The 15,723-nt window shown below is 38.7% G+C and overlaps 2 protein-coding genes across 2 annotated transcripts in view; both read left to right on the forward strand.

The window, feature by feature from the left end:
• The first annotated feature begins 3,190 nt into the window (after nucleotides 1-3,190).
• On the forward strand, nucleotides 3,191-6,610 carry LOC122078810 (F-box/kelch-repeat protein At1g67480-like). Its single transcript, XM_042644951.1, has 3 exons — nucleotides 3,191-3,380; nucleotides 3,840-4,683; nucleotides 5,741-6,610. The coding sequence occupies exons 2-3, from the start codon at nucleotides 4,142-4,144 to the stop codon at nucleotides 6,366-6,368; spliced, it is 1,170 nt and encodes a 389-aa protein (XP_042500885.1). The 5' UTR covers nucleotides 3,191-3,380; nucleotides 3,840-4,141; the 3' UTR covers nucleotides 6,369-6,610.
• A 6,788-nt stretch (nucleotides 6,611-13,398) lies between these two features.
• LOC122078027 overlaps nucleotides 13,399-15,723 on the forward strand; it is a 3,028-nt gene continuing 703 nt past the window's right edge. The window contains exons 1-6 of the mRNA XM_042643904.1: nucleotides 13,399-13,598; nucleotides 13,733-13,955; nucleotides 14,092-14,216; nucleotides 14,502-14,618; nucleotides 14,765-14,911; nucleotides 15,022-15,721. Of these exons, the coding sequence (XP_042499838.1) occupies nucleotides 13,503-13,598; nucleotides 13,733-13,955; nucleotides 14,092-14,216; nucleotides 14,502-14,618; nucleotides 14,765-14,911; nucleotides 15,022-15,721 (1,408 nt within the window). The 5' untranslated portion in view covers nucleotides 13,399-13,502. The remainder of the gene's footprint in view (nucleotides 13,599-13,732; nucleotides 13,956-14,091; nucleotides 14,217-14,501; nucleotides 14,619-14,764; nucleotides 14,912-15,021; nucleotides 15,722-15,723) is intronic.

A 15,723-nucleotide genomic window follows, 5' to 3' on the forward strand; every position in this document is an offset into this window, starting at 1 on the left:
TTTTTTTTACAAGCTTGGTTAAAATAAAAAAAAATAAAAAAGGGAAATGTTGAAACATAGTTAACATTTGAGAAACGTTTCATTTGGAAAGATTCATATGTCCCCGATAATTTTTCTGAGGCCAAAACCATCTCTGTCTCCTTGAAACTCTGAAGAACTGGAGTGGTGAAGAATCTGTGAAGAACTCTCGCTCAATCCTTGCTCTCCCTCATCACTTCTAATCAATAGTCTCCCTCATCCTTGTCTCAGAAAATAGAAACCCATTTCATGAAGAAGAAATCTCATTTGATTCCCTCTCTCTCCCTCATCCCTATCTGGGTGAAGCCATTTTTTGAAACAAATTTATCAAACACCATTTTTCAAGTGAAAAACATTTATTAGGGGCATGTTTGATTTTTTGGGCTTCGGTGATAAGTGGGGGAATATGGTTAGCTATCTTATGAGTTCCTCTTCTTTCTCGGTCAAAATTCGAGGAACAACATATACCCTCTTTGAACCCTCTCGCGGCATCCGACAAGGTTGTCCGCTGAGGCCCTTTCTCTTCATTGTTGCTATGGAAGGCCTCTCGTGCCTTCTGCTCGCATATCGTTAGCTCAATCTTTTCAAAGGAATAAAGGTTGCTCACTATGCACCTGAAATTTCTCATCTCCTCTTTGCGGATAATACATTTATCTTCTACAGAGCAACAGAAGAAGATGCAACCACAATTCAAAACATATTGGATCCTTTTTCTTCCCAATCTGGACTAACTATAAATCTTGACAAAAGCAATATTGCCTTTAGCTCGAATGTCCACCTGCGCGCTGTTATTCTATTTGCAAGCTCTTGAGAGTAAATGAAATGAACAGTTCTTGCACATACCTAGGTACCAATCTTGTCCTGGGGAGGAATACGTGCCTCAAATGGGATTATATAGTTCAAAGGATGCAGAATAAACTTTCCCTTTGGAAAGCCAATCTTTTGTCCTTTGTAGGTCGAATGATTATCACTCAATCAATGCTGGCCTCCACTCCAACTTACTTGATGTCTTGTTTTGCATTTCCAAAAAAGGTGTGTACACAGCTGGACTCGATCCAACTTCATTCTTGGAATGGCAATAGCGAATCATCCAAAAAAGCACACCTGATCGGATGGAAAAAAGTCTACTCCCCAAAAGAACAAGGAGGGTTAGGATTAAGAAGCGTGGAAACTCAAAACAAAAGATTACTTCTTAAGCTTGGCTAGGGATTCATCTCGGAGGAATCAACGAGATGAATCAACACTATGGGTCCACGTGCTTAAGTCTAAATATTTCCACTACAGGTCAATTTTCCATCCTAAAACTCTCAACTCTAGAGGCTCACCAGTGTGGAACAGTTTGGTAAGTATACCACCAATTGTTAAGAAAATGGTAATTAGGAAAATTCGATTGGAAATGGTAGACACACATCCTTTTGGTATGACCCTTGGATCCCACAATACCCAGAACTCCCTTCCCCTCCCCAGTTAACCAACACCCAGTCAACCCAGTTGACATCGGTCAATGATGCTATATATTACTCAACATGGAACACCCAAATTCTAGTAGAACTAATACAACAATCATTGCTCCCACACATCACACTCATCCAATTTACTGAGGCAACACCAGACTCATGGTGGTGCCCACTTTCCCCGTCGGGGAAAATCACAGTTAAATCAGCAATTAAATTCCTCATCAATGGTCTTATTACTAATCCTAATGGGAACTCCACTAGGTACGACTGCTCATATCTCTACTCACAATGGTGGCGTTCCCGAAGTAAACTCTTCTTATGGAGAATGACTCAAGAAGGAATCCCAACTAAGGATAGGCTACAATAGTGGATGACAATTGATCCAACATGGGATTTATGTCATCAACAAATTGAATCATTATGGCATTTCTTTCTATCCTGTGATTTCACCAAAAGAATATGGGCCGCAAGCCCCTTGGGACTTCAAATTGACTTTTTCCCCACATCCATTACCTCACTACCCATTCTCATCATGTATTGTTTTAAAACCAACCTTCTAAGTGGTTCTCAAAATAAAACTCTTTTTTAACTCCTTTATCATAGGATGCTACTTCATATGGAATCATAGAAACAAGGTAGTACATGGTAAAACTACACCAAACCCCAATGAAATCATATATAATATCTCCAACTGGACATATCTAGATGTGAACCCCCCCCCATCACAACCCGATACATTCTCACCTCTAGGACAGTCTTCATCACCACCTCAAAATAAGGGCAGATATATTCTAGTATGCTCTACTCATAAATCAGACTCCCAAAACCTGATTGGATAGGCCTATTTTATATTTCAGTACAACCAATGTATCTCACTAATGGTTAACTATGTGTTGACAAGAAACCACAGCGAAGTAAGTGCGAGAGCGTTCCTTCACAGGATGAGTAGAGCCCGATAGTCCAATTGGAGAATCGAGGAAGTGTGGAGTGATGATCCAAATCTTGGAACTCTATTACAATCCCCTAACCCCCTCTCATGGCCTCTAAGTACCCTCCTTTTACTTTTAGATGTATATAACATAACTTAAATGCTAAAGTGTGTTTTAAATTAAGGCCAAACAATGAGAGAGTGAACTATGTAAATTATTGGGCGACTACTACTACTACTATCGCTCATAACCCACTACGCTTTTCTGTCTGAACATGTTTAACTTTTGGCTTAATTAAAGTATTTTTTTCTCATTAAAAAAAAAAAATGGAAAACAGGTTTCTAACATAGAAACAAAAAATTCTTATTTTGATACAAAACCAACACAACATTTTCTGTGTTTTGGTAAAATTAACAAACGTAGCCTTAGTGTTTTTAAAATTTCAATTTAATTTGATTTTCCAATCTAGAAATCCCAGATCGTGAATCCTGATTATTATGGGTTTTTTAAATACGGTCATGTATTGATATTTTGCCGTGCATTTTGGCATCCTACTGTTTCCCAACAAGTTCCATTTATATCTTGGGATTTCCAAAATATCTATTTGGATCTCATAAAAAAAAAAATCTATTTGGCATGCCATGTAGATATTTTTTGTGGATAGAGGATTGCATGGTGGTGACGGTTCACAGAAGCTTCTCCCCAAAAAAAATTTATTATGAAAACAAAGTTTCTCATTTTTTAGTTGATATTCCCAACAGAAATTGTAGACTTTTTCTTAACGTCTTCGCTGATATATCCATTACGTGTCAGATGTCCTGAGTCCGGACACTGTTGTCCATTTGGCCTTTAAATCTCTTCGTTTCTTCCCATATTTGGCACTCCCAGATTCTGAACTAAGGCCTCTTCCGTCCTTCATCGTCGCTAAACGAACTTGACATTAAAGCTCCAAGAACATTCCTCTTTCCTTTTTCAGGTATTTCTAGTTTCAGTTCTTGTTTTTCGACTAAGTAGTGGATTCTATCATTCTAAGATGCTCTTCTGCAATTCTTTTAAATCTTATTTGTTTCAATTGCTGCAGTATATGAGAATTTGAATTACTTTCGACGGTTGATTATTTTGGCTTCCTGGTTTGGTTTTGATCTCTTAATTCGTCTTCAAGAATTATCGAATTACCTTTTCTTTTACTGGGAAATTTGATTGTTCCATCGAAATTGTCAGTCAATTCAGAATTCAGAATCTTTATTATGTGTTTTGATCTGGCTTTCGTAGTATTACTTTCATCTGTCTTCGTTCTCTGTTTTTTTTCTTTCAGAAATTGTTGTTTGAACTTCTGATTTTGATTTACAGTACTATGATACTTCTAATGACCAGAATTATCCAACAGATTCAGCGATTGATTTGAATTTCTCGTCTATATTTCTATCTTTTGTAGGATTTAAGCAATTCATACAACATAATCTTAACTCTCAACAGATCCACGGGCAAGAGGTGCTCTCAGAGGAATTGGACAAAACCCAAAAAATCCTTGTCATTTACGATTCAGATTCTCAACTCTCTGATATATATCATGCCTTGGTCTCTTAAAATCCCCATGAGCGATTGTTACCATGATTTCCTTTAATCATATTTATGCCGATTAGCTATATTGACTCTAGTTTTGATAAACTATCTGATTTGGTGAAGAGTAGTAGATTTACAATCTCTTTTGATTCATCCAACCGCTCAATTTAGAGAATGCCTAGTTTTGTGAATAGCAAGAAACCATTCACAGATTTGGAAATGTATTTCTCCACTACAGTCCAGAAAGATATGCTGGGTCGTTCAAAAATGAATACTCAGTTAACCTCTCAATCACCTAATGAGTTTGACAGCCCTATCTTACCTGGTCTCCCTGATGATGTGGCAAAATATTGCCTTGCATTTGTTCCCCCCACTAATTTTCCGGCAATGGGTGCTGTGTGCAAGCAGTGGAGATCATTTATCCTAAGCAAAGAATTCGGTACATTGAGGAAACAGGCTGGGAAGGTTGAGGAATGGCTTTATGTCTTAACTGGAGATGGAGATGGAGATGGAGATGGAAAGGGGAGCCACTGGGAAGTGTTGAGTCGCTTGGGAAATGAGCAATACCTCCTTCCTCCTATGCCTGGTCCAATGAAAGGTGGCTTTGGAGTGGTTGTACTTGATGGAAAGCTTCTCATTATTGCTGGCTATTTGGCATACGAAGGGACCGGAGTTGTCTCTGCAGATGTTTACCAATATGATTCTCGTTTCAATAGGTATGCGTCTTTTGTCTCTTTACATATTCTCTATATGTTTGCAGATGCACTTTCTATTGAGGTTAACACCAGATGAATTATGAATTTAAATAGGGTGACATGGTTAAATAGGTTTACCCCTAGTAGTTGGTTTGTAGATGCACTTTCAACTGATGCTGTTGATGAAGTATTCATAGAAAACTTGTTTTGCCGAATTGTTTTAACTGTTATTTCATGGCTAATGATGTATACCTCAAAGTTTGCAGTTTCAGGAGAGGGAGAATTTGAATCCAAATGCAGCCTCTGTCACAAGGATCCTGTTGGATGTTGGTACAATACCATGAAATTTGGAAATATTGAGCAAATTATAATTGACTGGAATTGCATAACCATATTACATCATATATCAGTTTTCCTTGAGGAAAACAATGTACCCTGTCACATAGTTTAGTGAGGATGAATAGGTAATAGAATCTTATTGGCTTCGCTAGCATGGAAATTGACTGGTTGGTGCCTAATAGGTTGATGCATGGTTGGGGGAAACTCAGTTCGAGATAGCCAAGTTGATGAGTCCCAGCTGAGTCTTTGAATGAGGACTTAGGCTCCATTAAGAAAGTCAGTCATATTAATTCCAATGACTTGACGAGTCACAATAACTGCGCCGAATCAAGGAAGGACACAATTGAAGGTGTTTCACAAAATAACCATTGAAAAACACTACTACCTAATCATTAATTACCCTTCTTCATTATGGTTCTTCACTTTTCACAAATATAAGATAATAAAAATTTAAGAAAGAAACCTATATATGCCTTATCATTCTTGTTTTACCTATATAAATTAAGAGGCTGTAAAGGAAAACAGAAGAAACTGTACCTCTCTCTCTCTCTCTCTCTCTCTAGTCACAACAGCCGACCTTTTCTTGCAACCAAAAGGAGCCATAGGGAGAAGGAGTGGGTGATGTGCAGTTTTTACTTTGATTCTTGCTTCTAAATTTCTGCAGTGAACTCCAAAATATGGATTGAATATGGTTCTATCAGCTCCCCAGGGTGTTGTAATTGTTTCTCCCTGAATGCAGGTGGAGCAAATTGGCAAAGATGAATGTGGCACGCTATGATTTTGCTTATGCTGAAGTTGATGGCAAGGTGTATGCAGTAGGGGGCTATGGAGATGATGGAGAGAACCTCTCAAGTACTGAGGTTTATGATCCCCACAAAAATGAGTGGACAATAATAGAGAATCTTCGTTGTCCAAGGTGGGGTTGTTTTGCCTGTGGGTTGGAGGGGAAGCTCTATGTCATGGGTGGTCGGTCAAGCTTCGCTATTGGCAACTCAAGAGTTGTGGATATTTACGACCCTGAGCTCCACACTTGGTGTGAGGTGAAGAATGGGTGTGCGATGGTCACAGCACATGCTGTGCTGGGTAAGAGACTCTTCTGCATGGAGTGGAAGAACCAGCGTAAGCTAGTTATATTCAATCCTGTTGACAACTCATGGAAGAAGGTCCCAGTTCCACTGACAGGAAGCGCAAGTATCGAGTTTCGGTTTGGGATACTCGATGGGAAACTCCTACTGTTCTCCTTGGAGGAGGAAACAGATTATCGAACACTAATGTATGATCCGGAAGCAGCACAAGGCTCTGAGTGGCAGACCTCTGCAATTAAGACATCCGGTCTATGTTTGTTCAGTGTCACAATCAAGGCATGAAGAGTACTGTTGCATTCGATCACACTTTTTTACTTGATATGATCTTTAGAATCTATAATGTACTTGCGCAGTCCGGTGTCTCTTTATTAAGGATCTCTTTGGTGTCATTTCTATTTGTATTTATGACCTGTATATTGAAAATCATTTGCAAGAATATGTAACATGGTATAAATACCAGTTGTTTGTTCACTGCTACACAGAATATATTATATAGAATGAGAAATGGGTTCACCGGTTTGGCACACCAGTATATAGAATAAATCCTTACTTTTGATTCCTCTATTCCTTTGCTTAATTTCATCGAACATGTGATATGCATTGCATGCTTAAGGCTTTGAAAACTAACAGAAGTCATCTCTGTTAATGTGAAGGAGAGGTAGCAATACCCAATTGTACACACTGTGGGCTCAGCTTTGGCCACGATTACTTCTCAAATGAAACAGGATTGCCTTCTCACACGAACCACGATCTCCTTTGTTCCTGACATTTAAGAAACTCCATCTATTCTGAGACCTTACCATCAGACCTGCTACCTGAAGTCTCCAAATCTTAAAATTTGTCTGTTGTTATATGAACACGGTATACCCAACTCTAAAACAACCTTGTTTCCCCTCCAAATTCTCTCCATTGCTAATGCTTTGCCTTCATCAGACAAATCCCACCTCAAGACATCCTTCACCGAGGTCCTCATCTCGTTCCCGTTGGCTTTCGATTCCTCTTGCGGATGTTTTCCTCTTACATATCGATCCCAAAAACCCAGAGCCTACGATCTTACCATTGGTTTGAGGATTAGAGGAAGATGATTGCTTCTAAATCCGAATGGCAGCTTCAACAGCAGGGCTTCCGTCCGAGCTTGGATAAAAATCCTCCGTTTTGCTCAATCCTTACACTCATTTGTTTTGCCCCTGCAGAAAACGACACGTGTCTTATTTTAAGCGAACGGGCAAGATTAATCTTAAGTTGAAACCAATGCAAAACCGATTTGGGGTTGAATAAACCGATGCATTCAAATGAACCAAACCGGTTTGAGTCTCCGTCTAAAGGGTTGTCGGTGATGGCCATCGTTGCGATCGATTTGGGAGTATGCTTCTGAGCTTTAGTACTCAGCTTCACCGCCGTCTGTATTTGGTTGCGGGTTACGGAGCAGGGAATGGCTGCCGAAGAGGGCAAGATCAGTCAGCTCATGCCCGACTATTGAATCGATATACATTGCATTGCTCACAGCCAGATTTCTTGACATTTCATCTCATTTCAGGAATGATTCGGATTCGATTCCATCTGTATCTTCCATAAGATTTCCCCTCTCGGTAAGGCAGAATCCACACAACAGAGAAAAAAACAAAGAAGTATTGGACTCTTGGATTTGAGAACTTTAAAAGGGGAAAACTGTTAAGTTCCAAAGTTGTGAGTTTGATTGAGTTTATAAGCTGGGGCGAATACAGGATGTGGGTTATCTGGGTTAGTCCTCTTCTTCTTTATGTATTTTGGATTGGTTTCACTGCTCTTTCTCGGGCTATTTCTTCTTTCTGGGGAAGGTTTAACTATTGAAATATAGTACCTATATTGCCAAAATTAGCTTGTCTCAAAGAGAGACCTTCGTGAGAGCGACCTTGGCTGGGAGCTTGGATAAAACCCCCGCTAGGGTTTTTCCTTCGTGAGCAGAGAGGCGTGAGATACAGTGAGAGGGTGAGAGAATCGTGCGAGAGAATGCCTGCAGCGGGAGTCTCTCTTGTTTTGATTCAAACGAAACTTAAACCGGTTTGGTTCATTTGAATGCATTGGTTCACTCAATCTCAAACCGGTTTTGTATTGGTTTCAATCTAAGATCAATCTTGACCGTTCGCTTAAAATAAAACACGTTTCGTCTTATGAGGGGGTAAAACAAAAAAGTGCAAAGATTGAACAAAACAGAGGATTTTTACTGAGCTTTGATACAGATAACAGAGTTTTCAGTGGACCGAAGTAACAAATCGTTGACGTGGGAATGACAATTCTGCCACTCAACAAGCTTAGGCCCGTTTGATAACGTTTCAAAAAACGCGTTTCTGTCGTTTCTGTTTCCAGAAACAGCAGAAACAGAGCAAAAAGCTTTTGATAAAATTATTTCGTTTCACTTATTTTCATAAATAGAAATATAAATTTCTACTTATTTATGGTTCAATAAACGACCCAGACGAACTTGTGGCCATTTTTTCACTGGTTATTATCGACTTCTAAAATCATGACTTATCAAGCACTTTCAATTCCGTTTCTGTTTCTAGAAACGAAAATTTATGTTTCTGTCGTTTCTTGAAATAGAAACGGAAGGAACGTTATCAAACAGGCCTTTAGTTAGCTGCACAAAGAGAGAGAGAGAGGGAGAGAGAGAGAGAGAGAGAGAGAGAGAGAGAGAGAGAGAGAGAGAGAGAGAGAGAGAAAAAATAACAGAAAAATAATAGAAAATAAAATTGATAGCGGATCAAGTTCTCAATAACCATTTTTGTACGAGGCTGATCCAATCCATATAGATAAAATCTATCTAGTAATAATTAAGTATGTGGTGGATTCCATATGTGTGGATCACCGTCAACCCATACAATAATAGTTATGATATGAGAACTTGATCTACATTCCATTTAACTTAGCCACCTTAATCCTATTGGCCAGCCTAATAGTTATCAAAACACGTTGAATATCTTTTAAGAGGAAACCAAAAATTTATATTAATAGACATATTCCTAATAATAAGTAGAATATGAACATCTCAAATGACCACTTAGCTAGTCTGGCTCTCTTTGCTACAACCATGATACAAGAGTGTCATCAAGTCATCAACCAATTATACCTTATCTTTTGTTTCCTTTGACGTCGCTTCTTAGATGCCCCATATCTGTTTGGCATTCGGTGTCAACACATTCCACATAAAACCATAACTCAATGAAACAAGTGAGAGTTGAAAGTTAATCAAGATGAGCAATGTAAGTCACTATTTTGTTAGTTTTGTTTTATTCATTATTTCGGAGAAATGTAATGATGATTTCTCATGACATGGTTCTAGGATAATTGTATGGCCGATTATTGTCAAATCCATTGAAAAATTCAACTAATTTTCTGACCAATTAATTATTACTACAGAATTAGTGGGAGTCAACCCATTGCCGATTATGCTTTATCAAACCTGGTTTATAAACACTTTCGATGATACATTGCTTGAGACTCAAAATTTATTGAAACATCATATAACAATTATGATGGTAAAGATAAAGATAATAGTGATCGATAACATGATAATAACATCTATAGTAGTTTGCAATAACACCAACTAAGATTTGTCATGATCATTGTATTTAGTGGCTTTATGATCTGTAATAACATTTCTAAGGTAATATTTAATACAGGAGCAACTGAGTGCACGAGACTTCCACTATTGCAGGGTTTGGGAGGGGTAAATGTATGCAGCCTTACTTACCCCCTGCTTTGCAAAAGAGATTGTTTTTTATCTATAGTAAATTGTTAGGCATAATTGTACTACATGAAATGTTCTCCATTCCATTTGTTCAACTTGAAGTATATCAAATTGGATTGAATCTCTTGACTCGTGATGAAAGGAGAATCTCTTTAGCCATAAAATATTTGATTCTATTGAAATATTTTTGTAAATGAAGGGTAGAATTCAATGATGAGATTCACTTTTTCTCTGGTCCAACTATTGTGTCATATCCAAAGTTGTAGGTATGACTATCAGAGGATCTATGGTCACTTGTGATACCAATATATTCGTAATGGTTTGACATCAGCTATATTGATATAAGATTGATTGGAATTTCAAAAAATAAAATGATATATCAATTGATACCACCAATTAGAATTGGTATTCATAATGATTCCAATACCTCAATTCTTTGATCAAGTCACTATGAGTGTAGGAAAACTTTCACTGAGCATATTTTAAATATATATAATTTGAAAGTTTTTAGGTTTTCACTTCATTGTTTTCCATCATTCCAAACTACTTCTCATTGGTCAAACATCACGTGACAGTGCTGACTGACATACTGGCTGTAGAATTTAGCTTAGGGTGTGGAGAAGCAAGCAGCCCATATAAAGGTAAACAAGGCAATAACTCAATTGGTAACAATCACATACATTTTTTTCTTTTTATACCAAAAAAAAAAAAAAAGTCACATACATTTCACATACATAAATTTACAAGGAAGTATTTCCTATGGGGTAAGTGAGGTTTCTGTATGTGTGTGGGAGTCAATGGTAACACATGAGAAAATATCTATAAAAATATTTTTTTCAATTTCATGGGGACGGATTGGTCGTTTTGCCCCATGTGTTTGGGCATAAGGGCTACACTCCCCACAAAAACCTTTCACCCTGATTTTATATAAGAGTGTCCTAATCGATCCCATCAAATTTAGGCTTTGCACTATTTTCACTTGTTTATGTCTTGTAGACCAGGGCATGGACACATTTTATTTGATCCATTGGTTTTCTATCCATAATCGGGTTCAATGTAATTGAGATATAATTAGGATTAAAATTGGATGATTGACTAATTGAGCTATAAGTGATCCTTAAATGGTCTTTAAATGAGTTATAATAAGGTTAAATAGGCTAATCGTAAGTACAAAGTACGACCATAATCAAAATGTATACATTTGTCTTGTATACTATGACTATAAAATGGTGGGTTATTAGTTACAACATTCAATTAGTCCAAGTTTTCCAACCAACGAACCACTACTTTACACCAAGACCACCTTATTATTAATCGGTCTATGCTAGAGCTCAACGCATTTAGTTATTGATGAGGTTGGTCTTCGACTTCAACAAGTCAGTTCATATCGGGCTGCCCAATGCTAGCTAACTTTTGACAACCTTGATTTTATATGATATAGATAATGGTGTCAATTTAGAATTGAGATCTAAAAAAAAAAAGGGTAATTTACAGCGCCACCCCCTGGAGAATGCTAATATTATAGGAACACCCCTCTCTTTCACCAAATTAGACTCAGACCCCCTACCGTCAGTCACCGTTAAATAATATATTTTATATGCTGATGTCAGCTACTGTTTTTTATATTAAATACCAAAATGCCCTTACTAAATGTGAAGTACCTAAAATGCCCATCTAATAAGTCCTATCCTCAAATCGATGGTTACTGTACCTTTCTCCCAGATCGAGCACCGGAGGTGGCAGCTACATCAACGATCACGGCGGCGGCAGGATCCCATGTTTACTGCGAATTCGATATTTTGATCTTCCATTTTGTTCACCAGGTGAGTTTCTTGTAACTCACGTGTTAGCTTTTTTGGATTTTTGAATGACGATATGGAAATTCGTTATTGATTGGATTTCAATTGCAGCTCATGTGACCAAGAAGAAAGAAGGTCTTGGTGAAGTCTTGAACAGAGATCGTTTAGTCAGTGCTCCCTACAAGCTTTAGTTCCTAGGTGACACAGACTCGGATGTTGTTTGCAAAAAAAACGCTAAGGAAAAGGTAGCTCAGTTCCGAAATGCAATCACCAAGGACTACTACTTCCAGATGTACTAAGATGATTTGCCGATCTGAGGTTATCTCATCAGCAACAGGACCCTCTCGCGGCTTCCTACTATGCTTCCAGTGGTAGAAGATGCCCTTGGCGCCGCCCCTGTTCGAAGGTATGATAATCTGATCCCTGTGGAGGAGCAGCCCAAAAGTTCCATCGCTAATGAGGATGACACCACCCCTGGTGGATCGGCGCAGACTCGGGACTATTACTCCGATTACTCCTCGTCGCGAAGGAAGAGCCTCGACCGTTCCAGTTCCATTTGGAAGATGGCAGCCGCTGTGGTGGCAGAGGTTGATGAGACTAGGTTAGTTTCGAATCCAAAGAAGTCGCAGCGGTGATCACTCGATCCTTTTCCATTTCCGATCTGGAGGAAATTTTTTCTGTAAAGATTGAAAATCCATGACTAAGCATTTGGGTTTTTTTATTTAGAGAACCCAAGTCAGCCGAGAGAGAGAGAAGCTGGAACCGCCAGTGACCGGAGAAGAAGCTGGAACCGCCAGTGACCGGAGAAGAAGTTGAACCGCCAGTGGTATCTGCTGTTGCAGTGAGAGGTAAAGTAAAATATGATTGTTTATTTGTTTTAGTTAAAAGGGTAAAAATGTCATTTCAAATTCTTTCTTAACGGTGACTGACGGTAGGGGGTCTGAGTCTAATTTGGTGAAAGAGAGGGGGTGTTCCTATAATACTGGCATTCTCCAGGGGGTGGCGCTGTAAATTACCCAAAAAAAAAGGAAACCTACTTTTTCAATTGGGTTTTGATGTTAGAATAAAACCATTGACTTGAGCAAAACCAAGCCAAATAAATTATATCCCATGCACCCAACCAAATTGAATTTCAACCATTCGAAACTCAACAACCACGTGTTTTTGTTGAGCTGAGTATTTATTTATTTATTTTCAACCATAAACACTATGGGTTTACTTCCGAGTTATATAAAAAGGGTTGAAATGTATCTAGATTTGACATTGTGAGAATGTATCAACATGAGATTGTAATTACCCTCTCAACTTTATTTGTTTCAACAAGTTATTTTTATTTTATATAAAAAAATTTTATTTTCATTTAAAATTGAATTCAAAACGAATTATCAAAACTATTTATAAACGAAATAAAAATCAAAACCAAACCGGTTGAAGCGGTTGCATAGAAACCTCAATTTATGGGTTCCCTGTCCGGAAGGAAAAATATACGGACAGCCCATGCCCATATGGTAACAGGTCTGATGGGGATTAAAATTTGCTACACAGGGTTGAGCTTAACTAGAAATATAAACACAGCAACCACGCGAAGAAAGTAATAATAAATAATAATATAAAAAAAAGGACAGAAATTATAATTACATTTAAGGGCCTACATTTGAAATGGAAACAAAAGAAAGAAAGAAAGAAAGAAAGAAAGAAAGAAAGAAAGAAAGGAAAAGAACAAAAGAAACGTATTGCTTATATATATATATATATATATATATATATATATATATATATATCTCTCTGTCTGTCTGTCCAGTCTTCTCTTCGTGGAACGAAAGAAAATAATCGGATCGGCGGAGAAGAAAAAAGGAAGAGAAGGAAAGGGGAGGTAAAGACTAATCAGTCATGGTTTCGACGAGGCGTAGCGGATCGCTATCGACTAATACTAGCAAGAGATCTTCGTCTTCAGATGACAAACCCTTGTCCCCCAAGCGACAAAAGGTCTTCGAAAACGGAATACAGAACCGACAGAACTTTTCATTTTTCTTTTCGTTTTAGTGTTCAAGAAGCCGTGAAGTTTCGAATCTGGCGAGTTATGTTTTTGCTTTTTACCTGTGATTTCTTGGAATGTTCAGGTTGAAACAGTTGCGGCAGCTGAGAAATCATCGCAGACTTCGGGATCTTCGGATAATTCGAAGGAATTGTGCTCGTCTCCAGCGTTAGACCCTGTAGATTGCCTTCCAATAGACCCTCCGATCTCTGGAAGTGGTGCCGGTGACGCTGTAGATTCTGAGAAGGGGGAGAAAGGGGATGACGGGACCGCTCCGGCAGTTCCTGTATCATCGCCGATCGCAGATGGTGAGATTTTCTTTTTTTGTTCTTTTGCTGGGAATACTTCTTTGCATGATACAGTGAATGGTTTTTAGGCGTTATGGGGTTTTCGCGAGTTGTGAATTTGGATTCCTTGAGCGACTTTTGGTCTTGTTTTTTGAAGCTTCTTCACCTGTTTTGGTGGACAAAGAAAGGAGTTCGTTCTCTTCATGGAGTTCTTTCCAAAAGCAACATACGAATTCCGACACTTCCACTCCTTGGTGCAAGCTTCTGTCACAGTACACTGAGGTATCTAGCTCATATCACATACTTAGTCGTCTTCTTTATTACTAAATCTGCCGAGTTCTGTGTTGGGAGCTTTGCTGTGTCCCCCCCCCCCCCTTGCCTCCCACAGAAAAAGTTATTTGGTTCAATAAAGATTTGCTGTATTTTTTCGGAATTTAAAATCATCCCTCTCTGTTTGGGTTTGGTTCGACTAACTGATTCAGCTGCATTTTCGTTTTTTTTTTAGTTGGTACTTATTCTTTCAGTGCCCTTCCTTTCTCTGCGGAGCTAATCCTTTGTGTGCTGCAGAATCAACATATTCCCATTGATACAAATCTGTTCACTATCGGTTCGAGCAGAAACTGCAACTTCCCTTTAAAGGATCTAAACATTAGTGGCATTCTATGCAGGATCAAGCATACACAGGTATTATTTGTACGTTAAGCTTATTTTGCATTTGAGGTTGCCATCCTTTCTTGGGTGGGAGATAGATCTCAGAGTGGTCTATGTGGGTGCGTTTGGTTCAATGTGGACATGCAGTATGAGTACTCATTATTTGTCGACATGGTCAGCATGAGGGCAATGTGGTTGCCGTTCTCGAAAGCACAGGGAGCAAGGGGTCTGTGCAAATAAATGGGAAGGTTGTCAAGAAGAACACCAGCAGTGTTCTTATCTCCGGTGATGAAGTGATATTCGGTTTAGCAGGGAACCATGCTTATGTATCCTTCCCGTTTGACTGTCTTTAGTAAGAATTATTTCTTTAATAAGTTCTCTTTTCATTTCCGTTGTTCTTTCCCTTGGATGGTTTCCTTAATATTTCCCAACATAGGTTTTCCTGCAACTCACACCTGAGGCTGCAGTTAAGGTCCCTTCAGTGGTTGGGGTTGCAGAGGCTCCAAGCAATGTGGGTAAAGGGGTGCACCTTGAAAGAAAGTCTGGAGATCCTTCAGCTGTGGCTGGAGCCTCTATATTGGCATCTCTATCGAATCTTAGACAAGATTTATCACTTTTGTCTCCTCCAGCAAAAATTGCTAGTGAAAGCCAACAAGGTACTGAAATTCCTGTTTGTTCACTTGCTCAAGATGGGCCAGAAATGGACCTCCATGGCCCAGAGAGGAAAGGTAATTCGGATCCAAGTGCAGATAAAACCATTGAGGTTGGAACTACCAGTCAAAGCCTCCACGTGGACAACAATCAAGAGTCTGGTGTAGAGTTGGATGTTGTAAAACTTCCAGGCGTGAATGATTCATTAAGGCCTTTCTTGCGGATGTTGGCTGGATCAAGTAGTTGTGACCTGGAATTGAGCAAGAATATCTTTAAACAGGTATTGGAAGAAAGAAAGGAATGGGCAAGGGATTCACAGCAAACATCAACGTCAGGTGTTTCTTCCAAATGTGCAGCATTCAAAGAAGATATTCAGGCTGCTATTCTTGATGGAAAAGAATTACAAGTTTCATTTGATAGTTTCCCCTACTATTTGAGGTATGAATCTTATGCTGGATTGTTTCTCTTTGCTATCCCTTTATTTTGT

The sequence above is a fragment of the Macadamia integrifolia genome, chromosome 5 (genome assembly GCF_013358625.1).
Source record: "Macadamia integrifolia cultivar HAES 741 chromosome 5, SCU_Mint_v3, whole genome shotgun sequence".
Taxonomy (NCBI): Eukaryota; Viridiplantae; Streptophyta; class Magnoliopsida; order Proteales; family Proteaceae; genus Macadamia; species Macadamia integrifolia.

Coding starts and splice junctions, on each gene's coding strand:
- LOC122078810 (XM_042644951.1), top strand. CDS start 4,142: ATGCCTAGTTTTGTGAATAGCAAGAAACCATTCACAGATTTGGAAATG. Junction 4,684..5,740: donor TATGATTCTCGTTTCAATAG/GTATGCGTCTTT, acceptor CCCTGAATGCAG/GTGGAGCAAATTGGCAAAGA.